The sequence below is a fragment of the Saprolegnia parasitica genome, assembly GCF_000151545.1.
Source record: "Saprolegnia parasitica CBS 223.65 unplaced genomic scaffold supercont2.40, whole genome shotgun sequence".
Lineage (NCBI taxonomy): Eukaryota > Oomycota > Saprolegniomycetes > Saprolegniales > Saprolegniaceae > Saprolegnia > Saprolegnia parasitica.
The window spans coordinates 125,910-148,661 of record NW_012156434.1 but is presented as its reverse complement, the minus strand read 5'-3'; the positions used below and the strand labels follow the sequence as shown (position 1 = coordinate 148,661).

The following is a 22,752-nucleotide window of genomic DNA, read 5'->3' as shown; positions in this document are numbered from 1 at the left end:
CGTCGCTGGATTGAACGATAGGGTCGATAAGGTCAATCTACGTGTATGGATTCATTCCATTGTACCGGGTTGCTAGACAATAATGGCATAGGTAGACTAAATCGAAGACGCTGCAGCCTCGTTCTTGGCTCGGATAAAGCGCGACATGTACTCGGTCGCCCGAAATTGACTTGACGAGAGGACGCGGCCGAGCCAGTTTTCCCGCGGCGGCGCCTGCAGCACGCGTGCGAAAGCGTGTTGCTGCTTGTGGCGATTGTAGTGCGTTTGGCAGATGCCGTGACCAGCGGCTTGAGACGCTTTCCACGCGTCAGGGTCTTCGTACAATTGCTGCATCGCGACCGAAAAGGCATCGGATGCGTTCGCGACGCGACCACCCCACGCGCTGGTGCCGTCAAAGTGCAGACCCTCGGCACCGACACTGGTCGATACCACGGGCGTACCCGCGATCCACGAGTCGATGACCTTGCCCTTGATGCCGGCACCGAACCGCAGCGGCGCGAGACTCACGCGGTACTGACCCAGCGTCGCATGCACGTCTTTGCAGAAGCCCATCATGCGCACGTTTTCGCGTGGCTGCTCAAAGTGCTTCATGTCCCTCGCGCTTGCGTACGAGCCGTAGATGTGGAGCTCCACGTCCTCCCCGAGGCGCTCCCGCGCCCGAGGCCAGATGTGGCTCGTAAGCCACTTGAGGCCGTCGACATTCGGTGGGTGCTTGAAGCTGCCAATGACAGCGACGTGCTCTCTCTCTTCGAACGGCGACTATTTCGATTACCTTGGAGCACATATTCGTTAGACAGCACGACCGTACCGGCATCGAGAGCACCGAGAGCGGCAGCATGTAGTCGAGGGCTTCTAGCGACGCCGACGGCACCCCAAAGCGCTCGACAAGCAGCGTTTTCTCAAACTCGGAGACGTACAACGTCGTGTCGGACCGATAGATGCTCGCAAGTTCCCGCAGCACACTCGGCAGCACCGGCTCGACGTCGATATCAAGTCCAAGCGTCGCTTCAAAGTCCACCTGAGCTCTTTCATGAGCTCAATTCCTGTCGGCTGGGCAAACATACCTTGGCTTTTAGCACGAGGTGCTCGCGGGCTTTTCGAAGAAAATGCACGTCTTGGAGGTCCAAGATACGCTTGGCACTGGGCACATGCGTCGCGAAGTGCCAGCCATACATTTCTTCCGCGATAAACCGGTCGAAAACCACTGCGTCGACGCGCGTCGTCTTGAGGAACGTCTCGACGTCGCCCGTGTTGGGGTCGAGCTGGACACAGGCGACTCCGTCCGCCTCCCAGCGCACTGTGTGCTCATTTGGACGGCACGGCGAGATGCAAATGACATCGTAGCCTTCGTCGCGCGCCATCTCAATCATGTCGGTCGTGCGCACGCCTGCTGCCGACGACGTGCGCTCGGGCCAGACGCAGCCCGACACAACGAGCGTCTTGCCATTGGTCGGGCGGTTCACTTGACGAGGCGGCGTCACGGGGGCCGTCGCCTTCTTGGGCTTGGACGCCATCTCGAGTGGCTGGAACCATTTCGGCGGCATGTGCGCCGCCAAGCGCGCTTCGAGGTTGAACGGGCCCGGGAGACCGTCGGGGAAAACTCGCGCACGAGCTCGTGAAAGTACGGCACGGGGTCTTTCTGGATCTGGCCGCAGAGGTACGTGAACCACTCGATGCCCCGGGCCACGTGGCCGCGTTCCTCCAACACAATCTGTGCGACAACGTCTGCCGACACGGGGTCGCCGAGGGACTTTAGCTTGTGCACCAGCCGGGGGCCAGCGTCGAGCCCCCGGGCTTCTTGTACGAGCGGGATCACAGCCAGTCGCGCAGCAAGCGTGCTCCGCGTGTTGGCTGCGTGCTCGAGGAGTGCTCGGTGCGCGGGCAGCTGGCCATAAAACGAGTCCAGCTCACGCAATCGGTTCTCCACGAGCGCGAAGTGACGCGCCTCGTCGCAAGCCACGTTGGCGAAGTCGTCGTAGAAGGCGCGGGGTAGGTGGTACACGTCGTCTGCTGGGCGAGGCGCAAACCGCACGACCGTGTCCCAGTAGTTGTCTACACACAGCGACGAATGCCTCAACCATCACAAATATTGCGCTATACCGATGGCGCCGAGCTCAATATGGGCAAGGCCGTGGAGAATTCCGATTGGAATCGGCGTCGACTTGTCGCTCGGCATGTCCTTGGGGTCGTACAGCCGCGGAAGCGGACCCCGCGCGGGGTAGTCAGGCGGGTTCCCGCACCACGTCTCCTCATGGCACCTATGGTTGCCCGTGTTGTTCAAGGTCAGGCAAAGCCGGGGATACACGTACAGCGGAAGACTGGCTTGCTGCCACAGCTGCTGCGTCGCGAGACTCCAGCGGACCTTGGTCATCGGGTCGCCCTGCCGTAGCATCCTCAGTAGGCACGTGTCATGCAGAAAGGGCTTCTACCTCGCGCAGGATGCGATCGCCGCCGTCGACAAGCGACCGCGGGGCATGGAAGTTGCGCCGCCGCAGCGATGCTCGCGCCACCAGCATATCGTGACCAAGATTTCCAACTCGCTGGCGATTGGCTAAAGCCAATGGAAATATACGCTACATAGTGGAGTTTTGCACGATGTTGCGGATTTGTACGCTATATTTATCCGGAACGGCATTGTTGAAATTGAAATAATTGGCTGGCTTGAATCGTACATAGCCAATGATCGAGCGTCTCCGGATAAAGCCAATCACCAGCCTGATCATGTTGCTCTTGTGAGACGACATGATCAGGCACTTGCGCACTTGCGCCTTGGTTGCCTGCTACCCGACGCCCTCGTGCAAATTGGATACTGGCATGCGACACAACAAAACCAGAAACTCGAAACCAGAAATGTGAGCCAGAAACACGAAACCAGAAACGCAATCAGAAACGCGCCAATCGAGCAAAGTTCCATCGAGCTCACTTCGCAAGGTGTCGGGCACGAGACAGCCAAGGCGCAAACAACAGTTTACGAGTCCAAGTCCACGCAGCCTTGGCCTTTTGCACGCCGTCGCCCTCGCAGCGCTCCGATGAAGTACGCTTCGCGCCAGTAACCAAGCGTCGAGCGATCCGTCGCAGCCAAGGTTGACATCGCGATAGCAAGGACCACGGCTTCGTGGGTTTGGGCTCATAACCTGTTGTTTGCGACTCGACCGTTCACACGTGCTAACAACACCAAAATCAAACATATTGGACACGTTATCTCCGGTACGTTTTGTTCAATCCATGCAGAGGTAGAAGATTAAAGGCACGCGGCAAACCGTCCACCGAATTCGACCTTCCACCGCACGAGCGTGTAATAGATCCATAAGACGATAGGGTACGACTCATTACGGCGCCTCATCCGTGTTGCCTTCGAGCTGTTCGCGAAGAAGCTGCTCTTTCCGGGCGCGAAGCATCTCCAAGAGGGTTTCCTTCGCGGCGTCCATCTCGTCCTTCTTGCTTTCACGCAGCACATCGCTGTCAGTCATCGTCGCATCCACGTCGTCGGCCTGGTGCTGGTCCTTACTCGGTGGCTCGTTGCTGCCGTTTTCCTCGGTCGAAGCGCTGGGCTGACTCACGCGGCATTGGAGCTCACCGAGCACGTGTGCCGCACCAGCAAGTGCTCGCAGTTCCTGGACCTCCATCGACTCGACAGTGCTTGGCTCCTTGGTTTTGTCGTCTTCGTAGGCCCCTTGTCTACTCAAACTCAATCTCGGTAGAAGAAAGAAATGATCGTACGCTGTCTGGACACACGGCTGCAACACGAGTACGTCGGCGTCTGCGGCGACGCACCGGCCCACTTGATAAGCGCTCAGGACGGGCGTCATCGTCGTCTCACAGAGACGCAGCGTCTTGAAGGCAAGGACATCGCCCGCTTGAACCCACTTGATCTGGGCTTCGGGGTAGGTGGCAAACGCGTCCTAGCACCACGGTGAGCGTGCCTGGCATCATACCACCACATGCATACCTCAGGGGGTGTCGTTGCACGAGTTGTTTGAACCGACGCGATGACCTGGTACGGACGCTTCCACTTCTCCTTCTGCGGCGTTGCGACGGCGGGCTGCGGAGCGCGACGCACGGGTGCTTGGCGCTGCTGCAGCCGTGGCGCTGACATTGCGCTGGGTGGTGGAGCGGCTGACGGGCCGTACTTGGCCAGGTCCGCGCTCCGCGGTCGATGGTCTATGGCGCGCGAAGGCTTGGCATCTGGCATCGACTTGTCGAGAGAAGCGTTCGTGTTCGCATCGAAGCGGACGTGGCCACGGGCTGGTGCGCTTGTTGAGCCCCATCGTGGCTTGGCAGCCGACGTCGCATCCTGTATGTCGGGAAAAGCAACAGCCGCCGGCCGCTTCTTCGGCGACGAAGCAGCACTAACAACTGGGGCAGTGACGGGAGCGGGGCGTTGGTACGGCGTCCCTGCCTTTGCGAGTCGCTTCTTCTCCTTCAACGTCACGAGCGGTCGAGGCTTGGTCTTGACTTCCTGCTCGGACTCGCTACTGCTACTGCTGCTGCTACTGCTACTGCTACTACTGCTGCTGCTGTTGCTGGTCGCAATCGTTGGGGTAGTTTTGGGTGGTGCAATGTGTTTGGCTGGAGTGGGTGGCGGTAGGGGCGCCGCAGCTTTTGGCGTTGGCTTCTTTGGTGATGGCTTCTTGGCCACGACGTTCGTCTCTTCGTCACTACTGCTCTCACTGTCGCTGGAGCTGGAGCTAGACCTCGCATTCGCGCTCGGGAGTGGCTTGGATTTCGTGGTCGTTGAGCGGCTGGGACGCTGCTTGCGCTCAATTGGCGCTGCAGCCGCCAAGCGCGGCGTGGCCTTGGTCGTGATTGATGCGGCGTCTGCGGCAGCACGTGTCGACCATTGTACCGTGAGCACGTCGTCGGCGCGCAGGACGAGCGCAATCTTGTCGCTTGGCAGGAGTACAAAGCCGTCCAGCAGCACTTCGAGGCCGCCGGTGGTCGATTGGAGGCCGAAGCGCGTCGAGACGTGGTGCAACAGGTCGCCCACGAGCTTGAGCGAGTCGTCGATGGGCACGACGCAGCGCGAGAAGCCCCAGGCCTCGGCCATCAGGGCGCCGGCCTCGTCCGCGAACGCCACCCGCACGCGCATGCCAGAATGCCAAGAACCTCTCGACCAATCAGAGCAGAGACGGTCCGATCCTCGCAGCTAACGGCAATCTGACGCATCCGAGTCCTCAAAGCAATGGCGCAGTCGCGAGCTTCGAGTATGCACTCACTCTATGCTCCAAGTAGGACGCTGCCGGCAGGACGCCAGGGATGAAACACACGCGCTATTTATACGCGGAATAACTAACGTCCTTTATTCAAGCCCGGAACCCTCGCATGACCGGGAGCAGCACCGTGTCCGTCGCCGAGACGCGGTGAGCAGCCGAGCGCGAGATGACGTCCTCACGATCCATGCGTCTGTAGCGCGTCCATGCGCACGCTCGACAAGGAGAGAATACGGCAGCGCGCGCTCTACCTCAACATGAAGGAGAAGCTGCGCATGTCGATCTGCGTCCGCATCCAAAAGCAGTGCAAGAAGCCGCCGGCGCTCGCGTCCGAGCTCGCGTCGCAAATCCTCGAGACGCTGCAGAAGCAAGGCGCGTCAAGCAACCTCACGGTACGCGCAAGTGTGTTTTCCAGCTGCGTTCTATAGAGTTGGGACTAGGACGCGGAGCTGCAGCGGCTCGTCCAGACGCTCTGCAAGCCAGGCGCGTCGTCGTCGGCGCTCGCGCCCGCGTCGGCGCCCAAGGCCAGCACGCCACCAGGACCAGCCGAGCCCATGGAAGCACCAGTCGAGAAGCCCAAGAGCCAGAAAAAGGCCCGGAAACCCCAGAGCTCCAAGGAAGGGTACGCAGCTTCTCCGAGTCGTCGTCATTCTTACAACAACTCCAATGTAGACTGCCCGACTCGATCTACGTGACCGAGTCGCAGTTGCAGCAAGCCAGCATCGGCTTTGTCTTGCCGCCGCGCAAGTCGCCCAAGAAGCATAAGCAAGACGACATTTGGAACGCGCTCGTCAAAATCCAAAACCTCGAAGAAGTCAACGAAGCCGAGTCCAAGGTCCGTTGCTGTTGCCTTCACACACTCTGCACAACGCGATGTGTAGATGAAGAAGAAGGTCGCGATGCGATCGAGCTGGAGCCACGAACTGCAGTCGCAGGTCGACGCCAAGCAAATGGTCAAGCAGGCCGAAGCCCAAGACAACCAAAAGTACTTTGAGGAAACCATGCGGAAGCTCGAGCGCATGAACGACGCCGAGCGCGCCAAGGAGCTCGATCGTATCGCGCGCGCCAAAGAGCAAAACAAAATCCAGGAGGAGCAGCGCCAGTACAAGCTCGAGAAGAAGCGGGCCGAAGTGGCCGCGCGCCAGTACGTGATTCTTTGGCATATCCCGTCTCATAACCTGCGCAGCGAGGCCGAGGTGCGCATGGCCGAAGCCATCGCCAAGCAAAAGGCCGACGACGTACGTCGTGTCCACCGAGAAGCAATCCATCATGGCACGCCTGTAGGAGGCGAAAGACGCGGCGCGCAAGCAAGCCGAGAAGCTCAAGATGGCGCGCGTCCTCGAAGAGAACGAGGCGCAGCTGCAGAAGAAGGCGAATGCGAAGGCCGCGGACCGGGAGCTCGAGGTGAAGCTCGCGCACGACTACGTCAAGATGGAGGAGGCGAAAGAGGCCCAGCGCCAGCACGACCTCGACGCGCTCTCCAAGAAGATCCAGGCCAAGATGAAGTTCTTTGACGACACGTCCAAGGCCGAGACGGACATGCGCAACAAGGAAGACGAGATGCGGATTCTGCGCTACCAAGAGGCAAATCCATTCTTGCTCCAAGCTCGGCTCATCGGCTGTAGGACTACGAGCGGCGTCAGGCCGAGGTCGACGAGAAGAAGCGCCAAGACGCCATACGTCGCAACCACGACCAGCAACACTACCTCAAGCAGCAGATGCAGCTCAAGAAGGAGCGCGAACGCCTCGAGAAAGAGTGCGATTGCAAAAAGCGTCTGTCGCTCAGAGTACAAGCGTAGGGACTATGACAAGCAGGCCGATCTGTGGCGAGCGGATCGCGAGAAGGACGAGAAGCGGCAGCGCCAGGTCGACATGCAGCGCGCGGCCAAGAACCAGCTGCAGCAGGCCATCCTCAAGCAGCAGATGGTCGCCAAAGAAGAGGAGGCCCTGCTCGCCGACCACACGACGCTCGAGGTGCAGCTCAACCAGACCTTACTCCAGAAACTCGAGAAACTCGCGACGGTCGCCGACGCCACGCGCCAGCGATCGCGAGAGCTCGACGCGCGGGAAAGGGCCTCGGACGCCAAGCAGCGCGCCAAGAAGGTCAAAGGACCGGACCCGCGCCTCCAGCCCGCGTCGCGCAAGTGACCTGTACTTAACCAAATCGAAATGGAACGACTGTGCTCTCTCATCTCTCATGGACTTTCTGTGCAAACGGACGTCTCAGTTGGCAATGCAACCACCGCCTCGGTCGCGTTCTTGGATGCGGCGCCCATGTATATAGGGCGATGCACTCGGAAACGAGGTCTTCGTACTGTGGCGCCGCCTTTGCCACATGTCTCATCACGTTACTATGGAGCCGAGAGGCGCATAGGATATCCTAACGCTGGCATCCAGTCTAGGGATAGGGCAGGTGGAGTCAGTCCACCTATCCAAGATTCTTGGCCTGGACGAAATTGTCTCTTTGTTCGAGCTCTTCCTTCGCGAGCGATGGCTCGGTCCTTCGGGGCAACAGCTCAAGAGTGCGAGGCGATGTCACCAGGTCCGGTACCAATGTCTCTCTGTATACGCCACGTAGACCAGTGGTCACTGGCTCAAGTGCGCGGATGCATCGACGACGCTATCCAGCACCATCGATCACTGTGACCACGTCGAGTCGATGTGCCCGAGAACACAGGTGTCTGCGCTACCAGATCCTCTGACTCGCACACCTGGAGGCACCGCACTTGGTGCACCGCTTGCTGGGATATATGTACGCAGGAGGAGGAGACATGGACAAAAAACTACTATATCGTCCGTCGTCTACTTGCGCATGCGCGAGACAATCTCGTCCATCTGTTCCAGCGCCGCGCCCTTGACGCACAAGCGCTGCGGCGCCGAGTCGCTCCACGCCTTGATCGCGTTCGTTGCCAGCGCCTGGTGATCGATGAGGTACTTGAGCAGGTGCTTGATGTCCGCTACAAACAAACATCGAAGTCAACCGCGCGCCAAACGACTCGAAATCATACCTGGCGCCGTCGACTGGGCGAGACCGCCAATGAGCGCGGCTTGGCCGTCAATGCCGCCGCAGAGACCCATGATGAGCTGGCAGTGGTGGGCCGACGGCTTGGTCGAGACGCCGGCCATGAAGAGACACACTTGCTTGGCGAAGAGCGCGTCGCTGCGCATCTCGGGCGGGATCGTCGTCTCGATGCGCGCAATCACCGCGTCCGTCGGGAGGTCGAGGCTCAACCGGAGCAGCTCCAGCGCCTTGGTAAAGACAGCCAGTGTGCTCGTCAAATTGTGCGTCGTCAGCCACGCCGCCACGTCGTTGGCCGTCCGCGCGTGCGACGGAAGGATCGACGTCAAATTGAGGTACTGGAAGGTCTGCGACGCCTGCTGCGCGGCAACCGCTGGCGGCATGCGCGCCAGCACGAGACCAACCACGTCCGAGAGCACACCGCCCTCGACGAGCTCTTCGAGAACGTCCGCCTCCGCGTCCTCCTTAAAGAGGAGGCCCATCGTGAGCCACTGCAGCGTCAGCGTCGACTGCGCAAGGGCCATGAGGCGCACGACAATCGTCGCGAGGTGCTCGCCAATCTTGGGCACGTCGCACTTGAGGTCCGGCGCGAGCAAGAGCGCCGTCTCGAGCCCAAACTGAACGGCCTCAACCTCGAGCGCCTTCTTCTCGCAGAGCGCCGTGACGCAGTCGTAAAACGCATCGCGGATCGCCGCCTTCTCTTCCATCGCCACCACCAGCGCTTCCTTCACAAAGGCCGCCGACACCAATGCGCTGGGCACCGCGCTCAGCGACGTCTTGAGTTCCTGGAGGCACGCAAGCGCCTCGGCCGAGTCCTGAAGACCCACAAACTCGTCCAGAATACCACGCGCCTTCTTGGCTAGCAGCGACGTCGTGTCGTCGTCGAGTGCTTCAAGCTGTGCCTTGATCGATGGCGCCTTCTTCTTCTGCGGCGGCGCAGGCTTGGCCGGACGGCCCTTGGCCGAGCCAAAAGTAGCCGGGCGGCCTTGGCTCGGGCGGTCAAAGTTGTTTTGAGACCGCGACCGGTCGCTGGCAAAGTTGCTGTTGCTGTTGGAACGCTGCGGTGGCGCTTGGTTGCCGCGGAAGCTGCCGCCACGGCCTCGGTCATCACGACCCCGGTCGTCGCGGTCGCGGTCACGACTGGATGCCGACATGGGCGGTCCGCGGCCCGAGCCGCGCGTGGCCTGTGCGCCCTTGTTGGCAGCCTCCTTCTCGACGTCCTTCCGAATCTCGTCGAGCGTCTTCTGCGTGAGCTCCTTCCGGCGCGGCGTCCACTTGTTGTTGCGGAGGTCGATGACGTCCATGAGCATAAAAATGATGCGCGACGAGAGCCGCTTGTCCTTGGTGAGCTTGCCGAGGTACTCAAAGTAGACCGCCATAACGTGCGGGCCGCTCGACAGTTCGAGGTTCTTACCCATCGTCGTAAGCAGCTTCGAGAGCGACTCGATGCTCTCCTCGTCCGGCGGCGACGTCGGGTGCAGGGGCACGAGACGAAACGGGACGTTCTCGCCCGTTGCCGGCGGCGCGCGGCCAACGTTGAGCATCTTGGCCACGCACTCGTGCATGATGCGCTCTTGCAGCATGCCCTTCTTGTACAGCTCGCCGATGAAGCGAATGTTGCCGAGCATGCGGCGCTTCGTGAGCATCTTCTTCTCCGCGTACTCGGCCTCGTACTCGGCCGTGAGCGTGCCTTCCGTGCGCGCCTTCTCAATGCCCGCGTCCAGCTCCTCGTAAATGTTGTCCTTCTCGAATTCCTCCTGGCACGAGTTGAGCAGAATGCGCTTGAACGACGTCGTCTTGATCGCGTGCACGTTGGCAAGTTCAAACGAGTCAAACGGCCCGTGGAGCACCTGCGTCGTACCAAGGTCTTCAACGTTCTGACCCGACCAGTACAGCGCGTCGTCGGCGACAGCCCACACCTTGACAAACTTGCCGTTGCGCACGCGCACCTGCTTGAGCGCAAGGCCCTCGGGCGCCGAGACCACGTCCTGCGGGTCTTCGGTCGCGCTCTCAAAGAGGTCGTCGAGCGACTCGAAAGGCCCGACGACCTCGGCGTCGTTGTCGCTCATCGTCGTCCAGTACCACTTCTTCTCGTCGTCGTTCTGCACAATCTGGAGGTAGCTCCACACCTTCCACTTGGTCTCGAGGTACACGCAGAGGTTGGCGTACATGTCGCAAAAGTGGGGCTCCCCAAGCGCCTTGTCAAAGATGATCTTGATGACAGCTTCCACCATGTCCGAGCTGTCCATGTTGATTTCGCTCAGCTGGCCCGCGAGGCGCTCAAACTTCTGGTTCGTCATCTTGTTCATGATACTTTGCACTTGCTTGCACACGAGCTCCATGTTGTTCGTCGCCTTCTTCGGCACCCAGCGGTCGTCGCTGCGCTTGAGCTGCACAGAGTCGATCGTCTCCATCATTGACGGACCCGCGCTGCCACCACGACCACCACGGCCACCACCGCGGCCACCACCGCGGCCACCACGGGGCGGGGCCTGGTCGCGCGACCACTTGCCGCCCTTGTCACCGCGGCTGCTTTGGCGCTCCATGCCGCGACCACCCGAGTTCTGGCGGCGCGCACGCGTGTTGGGGCCGTCATTCGAGACCTCCATCGACATCCAGCCAGAGCTCGGGTCTTTGGCCGCGGCAGGCAAGTCCGCATACTCTTCGCGGAAGCTCAAGAGGAACGTCACGCTGTAGCAGCACTTGCCATTCGTCTGCGGCGCCGTGTTGGCCGGGCGCGGCTCGGTCCGAGGCACGTTCTTGGACACTTCTTCGACCACGTCGTCGCCTTCGTTGTCCTTGTCGTCGTCCGTCGTGGTAAAGCCCGGCGGGCGCGACACGGTCTTGGGCGAGACAGCGTCGTCCGTGCTCACTTGGACCGTTCCAAACATAATGCTGGGCTCCGCAGCAACGACCGGCTTCTTCTTGGGCGAGGACACGGGTGTCGCAACCTTCTGGGGCTTCGGGGTCACGGCCTTGGGGGCGACAACGGGGGCGGCCTTGGGCGTAGCCACCTTGGGCGCTGCCTTGGGCGAGGCTGCCTTCGGGGTCACGGGCGCCACAGCCTTCGGTGTCGCCACCTTGGGCGTTACCGGTGCAGCATCCTTCTTCGGCGTAGCGACCTTCTTCGGCGTAGCGACCTTCGGAGTCACCGGGGCAGGTGCGATCGCCTTCTTGGGGGTCACCGGGGCCTTCACAGGTGACGTCGGCTCGGGTTTCTTCGGGGACGCCGGCGCAGACACCTTCTTCGGGGACAAAGGGACGGCAATTGGCGTCGGCGGAGGGGACTTGACCTTTTTCACCGGGGAGGCCGGGGCGGCAGGAACAGCCGGTGGCGGTGGCGGCGGTGCCGTCGTCGCCGTCGGCGGAGTATACACAAACGCTGGCACGTTGGCGCGCAACGTCGACGTCGGGCGCGGAGCATCCGAGTGCGCCCGCGGCTTTTCTACCGGCGCCTCGTCGGTCGCGAGCGCTTTGCATTCGTTGATCGGTTCGTTTGTCTTCGGGTCAATGATCACAAGGGCTTTGCGCTCGCGCACGACGGGCACGGGGCGCTGTACAGGGGGCGGCATCTGCTGGCCAGGCATCACGTGCATGGGCACGGCTCCCGGCATGCTCATCGGCACATGCGGCGGCTGCATCGCGGGCGATCCGTACTGGTTCATCGGCGGGTACATGGGCTGGCCCGGCATGTGTTGCATGTTGTAGCCACCTAGGCACACTTGTTGTTTACGACCAAACATTGATCGAGGCAACCAACCTTGCTGGTAGTACGGCTGTTGGACGCGCGGAATGTATCCTGGAATCGTCGCCGGGTGCTGCTGCTGGTGCTGCGGCACGAAGGGTCGGACGTTGTTGGGGTTCATGCCACGGGGCATGCCTCGGGGCATCCCCCGGCCACCAAGCTGGCCTGGCGACGACGACATCGGTGGCGGGGCATTGCCCATGTGCGCGACGTGATTGTTGTGGACCCGCTCGGGAGGCGGCTGGACATGTGCGTTCCCCTTGGGCACGAATGGCTGCCCGGGCACAAAGACGCCGGCCGTGGGCGCGGCGTACGGCTGTGACGGCACGTAGCCTTGGCCACCGGCCCTGTATGGCAAATAGATAGGTCGGTTCGGGTCGAGCGTGTGGTCGACGGGCGGCGCCGACGCGGTGCGCACCGGCATCTACGTTGATGGGCACATGCATGAGCGATCGTCGCGGATGGCGATCCTACCTGCGACGGCGGCAAGCCGTCATGGGCTCCCTGGGCTACGAGGACGAGAGAGATGAGGCCATGCTCGCGCAGGAGGAGCGCGTACATGGGAACCGAGGGGTGTCTTGGGCAGACATGGGAGGAGTGGCTGGCGGTCTGAACGTCGACCCCCGAATAAGCCCTCGGGAAATTGAGGACAACCGCTCGTATACTTGGACCCAGTGTATTTTCACGCGACCAAACACCCCTGGCAGCGCCGGCTGTGATTGGCTCATTATATCCGGACTCGCCGGATACAGCCGAGGTCCTGTCAACCAGGTACCAAAAAACGTGTCGCACGGAAATAGTGTGTTGGCGCCACGTCGCACGAGCCAAGCGAATTCGCGCCGCGCGTTGCCGAGGCACATAGACGCACGGGATCGCGGCAACTGACGGACGGCGACTGACTTCGGAGCTTCTTCAGCAGAAACGTAGAGTCGTTCGTCCTGCCTTCGTATGCCTGTATGAACGGGAGTGTTTTGCTCATTCAACATGGCATATATGCATTCTCTTGAGGCTGCTGCGACGCTCATGAGCTCTAGCGGGGTGCTTCGGGTGAGGATGTGAGGCAAACAAGCATCTCGCCACGTCGCAGGCAGTGTTGAAGTGAAGCTACTAAAAGAAGGAAGCCGCCCCGAGAAAGGCCCTGACCCTCCTCGTTATCACCAGCGCACGTTTCTCGAGTGCCCCAGCGCTTGGCAAATTGACAATTGGGTACAGCTTGGCAACTCCTCGGTGGTAGCGCTCGGTGGACTGCCGTAGCACTGAAGTCGACTGTGGGCCACCGCTTCAACTCTGCTCGATCGGGTCATTTCGAGCGTCCAAGGAATTGGTGAGCCTCTTGGAGACAACGTGTACAATCAACGCATGAACGGAGCAATGTCCGTGCCTGTCTGCCCTTGACGTTGTTGCCCTCGGACACTGTGAAGTGTCAGTTGAAGTGCCTGCTGTTGGGTTCCATATTTCTCAACACTATTTCTTGCTTCTGAGCTGTTTTCGTAGGGCCCCGTACTGCGGATGTCAAAGATCTGGCATGGGTGTGACGGGGCTATGGATGCTGCTTGCCGCGGGTGGCCGCGAGGTTTCGATCGAGAGCTTGAGCGGGCAAACGCTGGCCGTGGACGCGAGCATCTGGCTCACGCAGTTCGTCAAGGCCATGCGCGATCCGGAGGATGGCAGCATGCTGCGCAACGCGCACTTGCTTGGCACCTTCCAGCGAGTTGCGAAGCTCCTCTTCCATGGCATACGACCCGTCTTTGTCTTCGATGGTGACACGCCCGCGATCAAGCTGCGCACGTTGCAGCGTCGCCGCGCCCGGCGCGAGAAGAACCAGCTCTCGCTCACGCAAACGGCGCAAAAGTTGCTCCTGCGCCAGCTCGAGCGGCGAGCCAAGCAGGCTGTCGTTGAAGAAGAGACCAAGACGGAGCCCGACGTCATCCATATCAACGACGACGAAGAAGGAGAAGAGGAAAAGAAGGCGGCCGAGAGCCCGCCGCCCATGCCAAGTGAGGAAGAGAACGACGACGACGATGCGATTGCCGAATGGCGAGATCACCAGGAGCATGTTGAAGCCTTCCAACGTGAGCGTCGTCAAGAAGCCCGCGAGCAGTTCTTGACGCTTGCGGGCAAGCCGGAAGAGTACTCACTCGCGCAGATTCAGACGTTCCTCAAGTCGAGCCGCTTCAAGCGCGAGATGAAGGAGCAGGCGGCGGCCGCGAACACCACCGAAGCCGGCCGCCGCATCGCGAGCGAAGCCGACCGCCGGTACATCCTCACGACTGCGAACGACGCTCGACCGGCGCCTCCGCCTGCCGCTGTCGCGACCGATGCGCAGCTCCTCGACGCGTCGGACTCGACGGTTGGGCTCTTCTCCGAGTATGTGCAGAAGCAGTCGCAGTCGCAGCCGATCCAACGAGCGCCAAAGATTTTGCACGTCGACGACGACGACGACGAGGTCCTCATCGGTGCCCACGGCAAACCAGTCGTTCTAAAGACGGACCACCCGCAGTGGATGCTGCCGAAGAAGAAGACGTCGCAGCGGCGCGGTGTCGTCTGGGAACACAAGCCGGACGGCAGTCTCGTGGCATCGCTCGATCCGACCAAGATGCAGCTCACGGCCGAGGAAGCCAGCATTTTGCCGCCCTCTCTGTTCGACATTGACGGTACGTTGGTGACGTGGATACGTACGTCAAGCGTGTGTAGTTGCACGCCCCCAGGCTCCAGTCAAGGACGAACACATCGAGTGGGGCGACGAGGTCGAGGCCAAAGACGCGCTCGTGAGCGACTCGGACACGGGTAGACCTACATATTGACGAGACAGCGCCGTCACACTACGTCCGAGCTAGAGTGGGAGGATGTCGTGACGCAACCAAGCAACACCGCGCCCGTGGCCGCTCCTGCTGCGCCGATCACCGTCGATGGTGGCGACGACGACGACGTGGGTAAGCTCTCTCAACCGTTTGCGTTGTTGTTGATGCTGCGTCTAGAATGGCTGGATGTCACACCAAGCGCAGTGCCGAGTGCTGAAATTGCAACGGTCCACGCGACAGCACAGGCGGCCAGCGACGACCTTCCAGCGCTCCCAGTCCCAAACTCGGGTACCTCACACGCGGCAGTCGATGTCGACGACGCTGCATCACCGAGCACAGCTCTTGTCGCAAGCCACGACGCCATCGTCATTGACGACACTTCGGACGTCGGTACGTGAACGAAATCGCTGCTACAATCGATCGCTAAGTATCCGGCTGTAGAAGACAACTGGCAGGACGTACTGCCGCCCGAGGCCTTTGCTGCGCCACGTCCGACGCCGCTGGATACGCTACGTCCTTCGACCAAGGTCGAGAAGCCTCTGGGAGTCGGGAGTCCGAAAGCCACCGCGTTTGTGGTACCTGACGCTGCGTTGGAACGAGCGACATGGAACGCGGAGGCGACACCGCCATCGTCGCCGGTGCTCCGACCGTCGGCGACCGTGCTCGACGCAGACGCCCTCGGCGCCTGGAACGACGAGGACAACCTTTTTGAGCGGCGCGTGTCCAAGGCTTTGTCTGCTGACGACGACGATGACGTTGTCTCGCTTGGACTGGCCCGGAACGACGATGCGCTGCAGGCAGTCATGACGACGGCCTCCAACCTCACGTACGTACAGCGATGTTGCTAGCCAGAGTTCAATAACATATGTACTAGGCAATGGGCTGCTGGCGCCATCAAGCGGGCGATCCGGGACCATCAGCAAAAGCATGGTGGCAAACCGCTTGAGGACGACGCGACACCTCGGTACCTCTCGCGGACGACGCCAACCGAGCCGCCCGCGCCCGTCGTTGTCGACTCGGGCCGGTTCCTTGTTGCAGACGATGGCGGTGAGACGGACGCGCAGCTCAAGCGATCGCGGAACCAGCAGATGCGCGATGTCGACGGCGTCACGGACGAGATGCAGAACGACGTCATGGAGCTGCTGCGGCTCTTTGGTGTTCCGTTCATTGTGGCGCCGATGGAGGCCGAGGCGCAGTGCGCCACGCTCGAAAAGCTCGGTCTTGTGACGGGCGTCATCACGGACGACAGGTTCGAGGACCGGTTCTGGATGCCTCCACATGGTCTTTGGCTAGTGATATTTTCGCGTTTGGCGGCCAACGCGTCTACAAAAACATGTTCAAAACCTCCAAGTTTGTCGAAGCCTTCTCGATGACCGACATTGAGCGCGAACTCGGGCTCGACCAAGAGAGCATGGTACGCTCCTCTTCTCTATGCACACCTCCTGCGATATCCGCATAGATCGCCCTCGCGCTGCTCCTCGGCAGTGACTACACGGACGGCATCCATGGCGTCGGTGTTGTCAACGCCACCGAGATCGTCCACGCATTTCCGGGTCTCGACGGCCTTCGCGAGGTACCCTACACATGCCGACGACGCACACTCATTGTTTGTGCTAGTTCAAGGCATGGGTGCACGACTTCGACCTTGCGGCGCAGCTAAAGCCACTACCCAAGCTATCGGAAGCCGAGCTCAAGGCGCTTTCGCCTCTCGAGCGCTTCAAGCACACGCATCACAAGGTCCGGCGCAACTGGCACATTGCCGACGCCTTTCCCAACGCGCACGTCATCAAGGCGTATCAAGAGCCCGAGACGGACCGATCGGACGCGCGCTTCTCCTGGTCGACACCGGATCTTGCCAACTTGCGCATCTTTTGCGGCCGCACGTTTGGGTGGCCGCTGGAGAAGGTGAACGCGACGCTACTGCCGATCGTGCAGGCGGCGACGCGCGGCTGGTCGAAGACGCAAACACGCATCGACAGCTACTTCACCTCGTACAAGGACGGCGTCAAGTATGCCAAGGTATCGATCGCAACAGCGACCATGCGTTCCGTCATCTCGATGATAGATTCGCAGCAAGCGACTCCAAGCCGTCGTCCAGGACATCCACGAGACTCTGGAAAAGCAGGCGCCGACCAAACGCCGGAAGCGCAAGGTCGCCAACGCTGAAACCACCGACTAATCCAGAAACGAAGCATGTTTCACGCAGGTTGTTTGGCGGGCGAGTCGGCAGCGGCAGCAGCCGCTTTCTTTTGCGCACGCTGAGCCTCGGCGCGGGCCTGTACGATGGCGGTGAAGTCGACCATGTAGGACGCGATGACGTCCAGATCCGCGATGGCCTTGCGGCCGTTCTGGAGTAGCTCGAGGTCCTCGGTCTTGGCCTCCGCGCTGCTGCCGTGGTCGTCGCTCGCGTCCTTGACCTCGATGTGCTTGAGGATCGAGCCGTGGATGCCGCTCGTCGAGCGCTGGAGGAGGTTTCCGACCGCCATGAGGATCTGTCCGACCTCGAGTGTCTTGTCGGACGTGTTTCGGATCGTCGTGTCCACCTATGAGGACAATCTGTCTGAAGATTTCTCGGACGCACTGGTCTACTTCGTGCTGGAGACGGATCGCGTTGGACTCGCGGAGCTCGAGCTGCTTCTGAAGTGACGCGATCTCGTTGTTGAAGTTGAGCATGTCGTTCGTGCGCTCTTTGGTGAAGGTCGCAAACTTGATGCGTTTGCGCTCGTTGTCGCGCTCGTGCAGCGCTTGGTTCTCCGAGAGGTCCCGGTTGGCGTCCTTGAGCGTATTATAGCGGTTCACGAGGTCGGTGATCTCGGGGTAGTCTTCCGGCACCGACTCTTGGACGCTCTCCAAATACCGCGTGTACTTGAGATTGGTCTTGACCTACTCAGAACGCGATTGAGCTGCGCTTCTGCACTCGTCGCGACTTCGTTGGAGAGTTTGTCGTTCTCTTCGTTGAAGCGGTCGAGGGACTCGCGCAGCCGGGCGACGTCGTGCTCCTTGGCGAGGCGTTGTTTGATCTCGTCCGACGCGCGCTTGATGGCGCGGTTGCGCTTGGACTCGTTCTCTTGCAGAAACTTGTTGAATTTGATGAGCGACTCTTGCAGCTCGAGGTCCTTCTTCCGCAGACCTTCTTCCCGGCGTCGGAACGCGTCCTGCAGATGCGCTTTCAAGTGCTGTAGCTGCACGTCGTACGTACTTCGCGCCGGGAAAACTCTTCCTTCTGAGCGTCCAACGCTTCTTGGACCTCGAACATCTGCCGTCGCTTCTCCAGCAGCCGCGTCGCTGGCGAGACGTGGTCCAGCGTCAGCGTCTGCGGCATGTTGAGTCGCCTACGCTGCCGTGAGTTCGTCTTCTCGGTAGCTGCCCACGCACGCTTGGTCGGGCGTCTGCATGGCGGATGCTCGAATGATGACGACGAGGTATTTTTAAACAAAAGGGTTAGGGCTGCGTGCGACGCGGCCGTCGCGGCGGCGCGACTGCGTGCGGTGAGAGCTTATGCGCGTTGGGATCAACTCGGAGGTACGGGCGAGGAGGACCGCTGGGCGAGACGCTGTCCGAGCGCTTGCGTCGGCACCGAGGTGTGCGTGCAATATGTGCTATATTTATCATCCGTCACTCTGGTTGCAGACAAGCCAAAGCGAGATGCTGTCCGTTCTTCCCGGGCAGCTCGTGCATGTGCCGAATGTTCACGGCGTCGACGTCTCTGCGCACGTGGTCGAAGCAACGCCCCGCAGCACGCGCGTTCGCTTCGACGACGACCAGTCGGTCGTGGCCGTCACGTCGCTCAAGGTACCGATGATTGGCGTCTTCTCGATTGAGTCGAGCTGCAGGTGGTTTACACGCCCGGGGCTTTCCTGTTACAAGACGCCGCGTCGGTCGTTGGCGCCGACGTCGAGGTCTCGCAACCCGACGGCGCGACGATGCGCGGGGCCGTCAAGCAGTTTGATGCAGCGCAGCAGTGCCATCTCGTGCGCTACGACAGCGGCAAGAAAGAGTGGCTGGACTTGGCCACGTGCCACTTCAAGGTCTGCGTTGCGAGCGCGCCGTCACCGTGGTACGTGGCCGGCGCCGAGATCGAGCTCTACTCGCTGGGCGCCCCGCACACCTTTCAAGAGGGCGCTGTCGTCTGCCGGCACTTTGGCGCGACCGCAAGCCTGTACAACAGCAGTCGAGGGGCCTTTGAGATGCATCCCGCAACGACGCCGCACAAGGTCGTGCTCCACGGCCTCCACGGCGGGCGCGATATCCCCGCGGGGTCCTGCGTCGACGTGTACAGCGCCAGCCATGGCACCTTCCGCATTGGTATCTTTTCCGCAAGCGCATCGCTGTGAAGATATTCTGCGTAGGTCACGTGTTGAAGCGGGCTGCGCAAGGCGCGCTCGCACCCCTTCGGTTCCTCGACAGCGACACCCTCGAGTGGGTCGACCTCTCGAGCATGACGTTCAAGCTCGTGCTCTTTCCGGGCCAGCGCCCCGTCACAACCCTCCTGTCTCCGCGCGGGTTTTCATTCCCGACGCTGCCGCCTGGCGCGCACGTCGATGTCTACCGCGACGGAAGCTACTGCAAATGCTCGGTGGTCGCCACCACGACTGCGCCACACGTCTACGACGTCCGCGAGGCCCGGACCGACGCCCTTTTCCGCCTCGACCTGGCTCGTGCCAAGTGCAAAGTGCGCATCCCTCCGTCGGCCGACCTGGCACATTTTCGGGATCACGTTGTCGAAGTGTTCGTCAAAGCGTCCCGGCGCGTCGACACGGGGCGCGTCAGCGACGCCAACGCGTCCACCAAGATGCTGCAGATCCGCTACGACGGCGGCCGCACCGACTGGGTGCACATCGCAACGACCAAGGTCAAAGTCCGGCTCCCAAGAGACCTTGAAGCAACCCCCGAGAGCCCAGAAGTCGCAACCAAGGGTACGAGACCGCCGCTCTTGCGCGCGCAGAGCTCCGCACACGTGCTTCCATCGCCGCCGCGGCCCTCGCTCCTTCGCCGCGCCGTGTCGTTTACGCGCAGCCTGCAGCGCACACCGCTCGCGCTGCAACGGCGCGCGTCCACCAGCGCTAGCACGTCCAAGAAGGAGGTCGAGTGGAAGATGCACATTGACCCTGCGACCCACCGAACGTGCTACGTCCATGTCCCGACCGGGCGGCAGCAGTGGCAACCACCCGCCGACGTCGATTTGCACGAGCTCCAGTGGCTCGAACCCGAGCCGTACGAAATAGCAGCGGACGTGAGCTCGATCCAGATCCCCGTCGGACCTCTCGAGGCTGTGCGCCATAGTCGCCAAACGGGGCGTAGCAATAATGTGCCATAGTAGCAACACGGTTTCTTTTAGTTGACGCGCATGGCGACCCAGCGGTCGGAGCACACGCCGGGACTCTCGTCGTCGTCCACGTCCAAGCAAAACTCGAGGTAGTCGAGCACCATGGGGAGGGCAAGAAGCGGCGTCGCGTCTTCGTCGGCGCCCGTGGAGAGCCGCCACCCCGCCACTTGCGCGTCAAAGAGCTCGGAGCGGCGCATCGGCGGCACCTTGTAGAGCGGGGCGCCCGCCACGACGGTGCCACAGCGCTCCCACGAGACGCTGCGCGCGCGCAGAAACCGACCGACGACGTCGTCTTCTGGCTTGTGGCGCGAGTCGAGGAACGCGACAGCGCGCAAGGACGTAAGCGACGGCGGGTGCAAATGGAGAAAGTCGTGGACCGCGGTGCCGCCGTGGCCGTACGCAATTGCCACGACGTCCCGCGCCGTCGTCGCCGGTAGCAGCTGCGTCCAGACGTACTTGAGATGCGCCTCGGGCGTCTCATTGCCTTTGACCTAGCCGTGCACTTGGCTTTCTTTATCAAGTCCGTCAAGCGGGCTCCGTACCGGCACTTTGACGCGGCCATGTCCCGTGGCAAAGAGGTTGGAGTGCGTGCCCATGTCCAGCACGATGGTGCCAAAACCTACAGCTCTCCAAGAGTTGCAACGCTAGAAACGCAAGACGTACCGCTTGCATGTGCTCGCTCGAGGTACGGAAGCATCGAACCGCGCTCGGTGCCCAGCCTCGTGCACCCGTGGCGACTCCAAATGCCCGGCGGCGTGTGGGGGCATGCATTGCCAATCAGAAGGAGCAACTAAGATCTTCTCGTGAGTTGAGGATGGCACAAGGCGTCACCTTGGAAACTCGTTGCCAGCCGTCCGACACGAAGACGTGGCACTTGGAGAGCGCGGTTTCGTGGGGCAGCGACAACCGCTGCATGCCGAGGCGCGACGTCATGATGCGTTGGACCTCGGCGCCGAGCGCGGCCAAGTCGGATTCGAGTGGCAAGAAATGGGCGCTCTGGCTCACATCCAGCGTCGACTCGCGCAGCGTCATGCGTTCGTCGAGCGACGACTGCCGCCAGAGCACAAGCGATGGCCGCGTCGTGTCGTCGACCCCCTACGCACGTCGCCCGTGGCCGTCGCAAGACGAGACTCTCGTACCGCTAGCGACGCGCAATGGTGCTCGAGCAAAAAGTCAATCCATCGCCACATGCCGTCGTCGCTCGTCGCTGCAAGCAGGATGCGCGTGTCCTTCGTCTTGAGCACAAAGCCTAGAACGGCGTCAGTGCGCTCCGGCGGCGATGGTTCGCCTTACAATGCGGGTGTACGCTGGCATCTTGGACGCGTATCCACGCATCGCGGTCTGTCAAGACCACCTAGCCATGCGATCGCTGCTACATCGTCATGGTCAGCATCCAGGTTGTCTTTACCTCTGCTTGCGCCACGTTATGATGGACATCCGCGATGCGCAGCACGCGAATGAGCCGATGGGCGTCGAGCTCGACGAGCCGTGGCCGCCAGTCCTACTCGCGCCCATGAGGCCAATCGCGCAGCCCTTGCGTGTACATCATGGTCGCTCCGGACGAGCAGCGTTCCGCGCAGCAGTGGCGTCGTCATTGCCATGAGGCGCAATGAATCGCAGTGTGTAATGAGTGACCAAACTGGAATAAAACAGCGCCGAAATTATTTTAATATAAAAACCAATTCTATACGTCCGAGGCCAGCACGACGCTGCCCGCGGAGCAGAAGCTCACGTCCCGAGACGAGTCATGTTCGCTGCTACCGTCGTCTTCGTCGAGCACCATCGAGGCCTGCGCCGTGTCCATGGCGGCAAAGTCGGCGATCGGAACGTCCTCCGAGTCGGCGCGGTTCATGCGGTTGAAGAACGCAACCTGCTTGGACGCGTCGAGGCCCATCGCAAGGAGGAGGTGCTTGACCCACACGTTCATTTCAAACTCGGTCATGGCCGACATGATGAGGCGGCGCGTCCGCGTGCGCACGGCGAAGCGCCACAGCGTCGCTTGGCGGCCGTTGAAGACCGAGTCGACGGGGAGCACCTCGATCGAATGCTCGCTGCAGTGCGAGAGGTCGATCTCGCCGCGGAGCTTCTCGCCGTTTTGGCTGTAGTACCGGAGGCAGTTCCACGTGAGCACAAAGTGGCTGAGCGTCCAGCGCTCGAGCCAGTGCTGCATGGGGCCGCGCCGCCGCCGGTACAACACGCCCGAGTAGATGACACCCTTCTGGCGCAGGTTGACGTCGTATGTGACCGACTCTTCGAGGATTGGGATCGCGTCGGGCCCACTCTGGAACGACGGCATGTCGTCGACGGCGGTCGTCGCGCGGAGGTCCTCGAGGCTGAGCACTTTGGACTTGAGGCGCGGGTTCATGGCCGGCGTCGTGTGGCGCAGCTCCGCATAGTAGTCCGAGTCGGCGTCCGAGCACACGGAGAGCGACGACTTGGGCGGCTGGTAGCTCGACGCGCGCTGGACGTAGGTCATGCCAGGCGCAGATCAGACAGTAGCTTCGCCGCCAGAGCGAAACACGGTGCGTAATGTCCGTATCCGGATGGCATCCGGATACAACGCCGATAGACCAGCTCGGCGACTGGCCTCTGCCAGCGAAATATCCAGCGCCGCCCATGTCGCGAGTCCATGACACGCTGCGACGCGGGCG

General features: G+C 61.4%; 9 protein-coding genes across 9 annotated transcripts; 3 read left to right on the top strand and 6 right to left on the bottom strand.

Annotated features, from left to right (window-relative positions):
* Nucleotides 1-3: 3 nt before the first annotated feature.
* Nucleotides 4-2,530, bottom strand: SPRG_08799 (hypothetical protein). Its single transcript, XM_012348029.1, has 7 exons — nt 2,430-2,530; nt 2,310-2,380; nt 2,101-2,258; nt 1,589-2,052; nt 1,065-1,523; nt 809-1,018; nt 4-759 (listed from the first exon to the last, which is right to left on the bottom strand). Exons 1-7 carry the CDS (start codon nt 2,514-2,516, stop codon nt 97-99), a joined length of 2,112 nt encoding a protein of 703 aa, XP_012203419.1. The 5' UTR covers nt 2,517-2,530; the 3' UTR covers nt 4-96.
* Nucleotides 2,531-3,193: 663 nt separating this feature from the next.
* On the bottom strand, nt 3,194-5,106 carry SPRG_08798 (hypothetical protein). Its single transcript, XM_012348028.1, has 4 exons — nt 4,847-5,106; nt 3,950-4,795; nt 3,721-3,902; nt 3,194-3,678 (listed from the first exon to the last, which is right to left on the bottom strand). The coding sequence occupies exons 1-4, from the start codon at nt 5,087-5,089 to the stop codon at nt 3,330-3,332; spliced, it is 1,620 nt and encodes a 539-aa protein (XP_012203418.1). The 5' UTR covers nt 5,090-5,106; the 3' UTR covers nt 3,194-3,329.
* Nucleotides 5,107-5,287: 181 nt separating this feature from the next.
* On the top strand, nt 5,288-7,403 carry SPRG_08797 (hypothetical protein). The gene is made up of 9 exons (XM_012348027.1): nt 5,288-5,360; nt 5,410-5,602; nt 5,651-5,832; nt 5,883-6,045; nt 6,092-6,354; nt 6,397-6,448; nt 6,495-6,794; nt 6,836-6,966; nt 7,010-7,403. Exons 1-9 carry the CDS (start codon nt 5,323-5,325, stop codon nt 7,356-7,358), a joined length of 1,671 nt encoding a protein of 556 aa, XP_012203417.1. The 5' UTR covers nt 5,288-5,322; the 3' UTR covers nt 7,359-7,403.
* A 609-nt stretch (nt 7,404-8,012) lies between these two features.
* Nucleotides 8,013-12,535, bottom strand: SPRG_20698 (hypothetical protein; the record flags this gene model as incomplete). The annotated part of the gene is made up of 4 exons (XM_012348100.1): nt 8,013-8,167; nt 8,219-11,941; nt 11,990-12,398; nt 12,449-12,535. The coding sequence occupies 4 exons, from the start codon at nt 12,533-12,535 to the stop codon at nt 8,013-8,015; spliced, it is 4,374 nt and encodes a 1,457-aa protein (XP_012203490.1).
* Nucleotides 12,536-13,499: 964 nt separating this feature from the next.
* Nucleotides 13,500-16,982, top strand: SPRG_08796 (hypothetical protein; the record flags this gene model as incomplete). The annotated part of the gene is made up of 10 exons (XM_012348026.1): nt 13,500-14,628; nt 14,669-14,761; nt 14,812-14,907; nt 14,953-15,165; nt 15,217-15,601; nt 15,650-16,024; nt 16,069-16,189; nt 16,235-16,348; nt 16,393-16,794; nt 16,841-16,982. 10 exons carry the CDS (start codon nt 13,500-13,502, stop codon nt 16,952-16,954), a joined length of 3,042 nt encoding a protein of 1,013 aa, XP_012203416.1. The 3' UTR covers nt 16,955-16,982.
* SPRG_08795 (hypothetical protein) lies at nt 16,955-18,175 on the bottom strand. The gene is made up of 5 exons (XM_012348025.1): nt 18,151-18,175; nt 17,975-18,107; nt 17,703-17,930; nt 17,365-17,658; nt 16,955-17,318 (listed from the first exon to the last, which is right to left on the bottom strand). Exons 1-5 carry the CDS (start codon nt 18,168-18,170, stop codon nt 16,974-16,976), a joined length of 1,020 nt encoding a protein of 339 aa, XP_012203415.1. The 5' UTR covers nt 18,171-18,175; the 3' UTR covers nt 16,955-16,973.
* Nucleotides 18,176-18,387: 212 nt separating this feature from the next.
* On the top strand, nt 18,388-20,082 carry SPRG_08794 (hypothetical protein; the record flags this gene model as incomplete). The annotated part of the gene is made up of 4 exons (XM_012348024.1): nt 18,388-18,567; nt 18,609-19,080; nt 19,125-20,047; nt 20,077-20,082. The coding sequence occupies exons 1-4, from the start codon at nt 18,421-18,423 to the stop codon at nt 20,080-20,082; spliced, it is 1,548 nt and encodes a 515-aa protein (XP_012203414.1). The 5' UTR covers nt 18,388-18,420.
* A 27-nt stretch (nt 20,083-20,109) lies between these two features.
* SPRG_08793 (hypothetical protein) lies at nt 20,110-21,724 on the bottom strand (the record flags this gene model as incomplete). The annotated part of the gene is made up of 8 exons (XM_012348023.1): nt 21,646-21,724; nt 21,510-21,602; nt 21,395-21,455; nt 21,241-21,350; nt 20,933-21,196; nt 20,765-20,891; nt 20,644-20,720; nt 20,110-20,592 (listed from the first exon to the last, which is right to left on the bottom strand). The coding sequence occupies exons 1-8, from the start codon at nt 21,700-21,702 to the stop codon at nt 20,110-20,112; spliced, it is 1,272 nt and encodes a 423-aa protein (XP_012203413.1). The 5' UTR covers nt 21,703-21,724.
* A 29-nt stretch (nt 21,725-21,753) lies between these two features.
* SPRG_08792 (hypothetical protein) lies at nt 21,754-22,717 on the bottom strand. Its single transcript, XM_012348022.1, has one exon. It carries the CDS (start codon nt 22,575-22,577, stop codon nt 21,786-21,788), a length of 792 nt encoding a protein of 263 aa, XP_012203412.1. The 5' UTR covers nt 22,578-22,717; the 3' UTR covers nt 21,754-21,785.
* Between the last annotated feature and the right edge of the window lie 35 nt (nt 22,718-22,752).

Coding starts and splice junctions, on each gene's coding strand:
- SPRG_08795 (XM_012348025.1), bottom strand. CDS start 18,170: ATGCAGACGCCCGACCAAGC. Junction 17,659..17,702: donor ACGACAAACTCTCCAACGAA/GTCGCGACGAGT, acceptor CGTTCTGAGTAG/GTCAAGACCAATCTCAAGTA. Junction 17,319..17,364: donor CGATCCGTCTCCAGCACGAA/GTAGACCAGTGC, acceptor TTGTCCTCATAG/GTGGACACGACGATCCGAAA.
- SPRG_08797 (XM_012348027.1), top strand. CDS start 5,323: ATGACCGGGAGCAGCACCGTGTCCGTCGCCGAGACGCG. Junction 5,361..5,409: donor GTGTCCGTCGCCGAGACGCG/GTGAGCAGCCGA, acceptor ATGCGTCTGTAG/CGCGTCCATGCGCACGCTCG. Junction 5,603..5,650: donor GCGCGTCAAGCAACCTCACG/GTACGCGCAAGT, acceptor AGTTGGGACTAG/GACGCGGAGCTGCAGCGGCT.
- SPRG_08798 (XM_012348028.1), bottom strand. CDS start 5,089: ATGCGCGTGCGGGTGGCGTTCGCGGACGAGGCCGGCGCCCTGATGGCC. Junction 4,796..4,846: donor GCGCCGACGACGTGCTCACG/GTACAATGGTCG, acceptor ATCACGACCAAG/GCCACGCCGCGCTTGGCGGC. Junction 3,679..3,720: donor CAGCCGTGTGTCCAGACAGC/GTACGATCATTT, acceptor GAGTTTGAGTAG/ACAAGGGGCCTACGAAGACG.
- SPRG_08792 (XM_012348022.1), bottom strand. CDS start 22,577: ATGACCTACGTCCAGCGCGCGTCGAGCTACCAGCCGCCCAAGTCGTCG.
- SPRG_08799 (XM_012348029.1), bottom strand. CDS start 2,516: ATGCTGGTGGCGCGAGCATCGCTGCGGCGGCGCAACTTCCATGCCCCG. Junction 2,053..2,100: donor TATTGAGCTCGGCGCCATCG/GTATAGCGCAAT, acceptor CGCTGTGTGTAG/ACAACTACTGGGACACGGTC. Junction 760..808: donor TCTCGGTGCTCTCGATGCCG/GTACGGTCGTGC, acceptor TAATCGAAATAG/TCGCCGTTCGAAGAGAGAGA.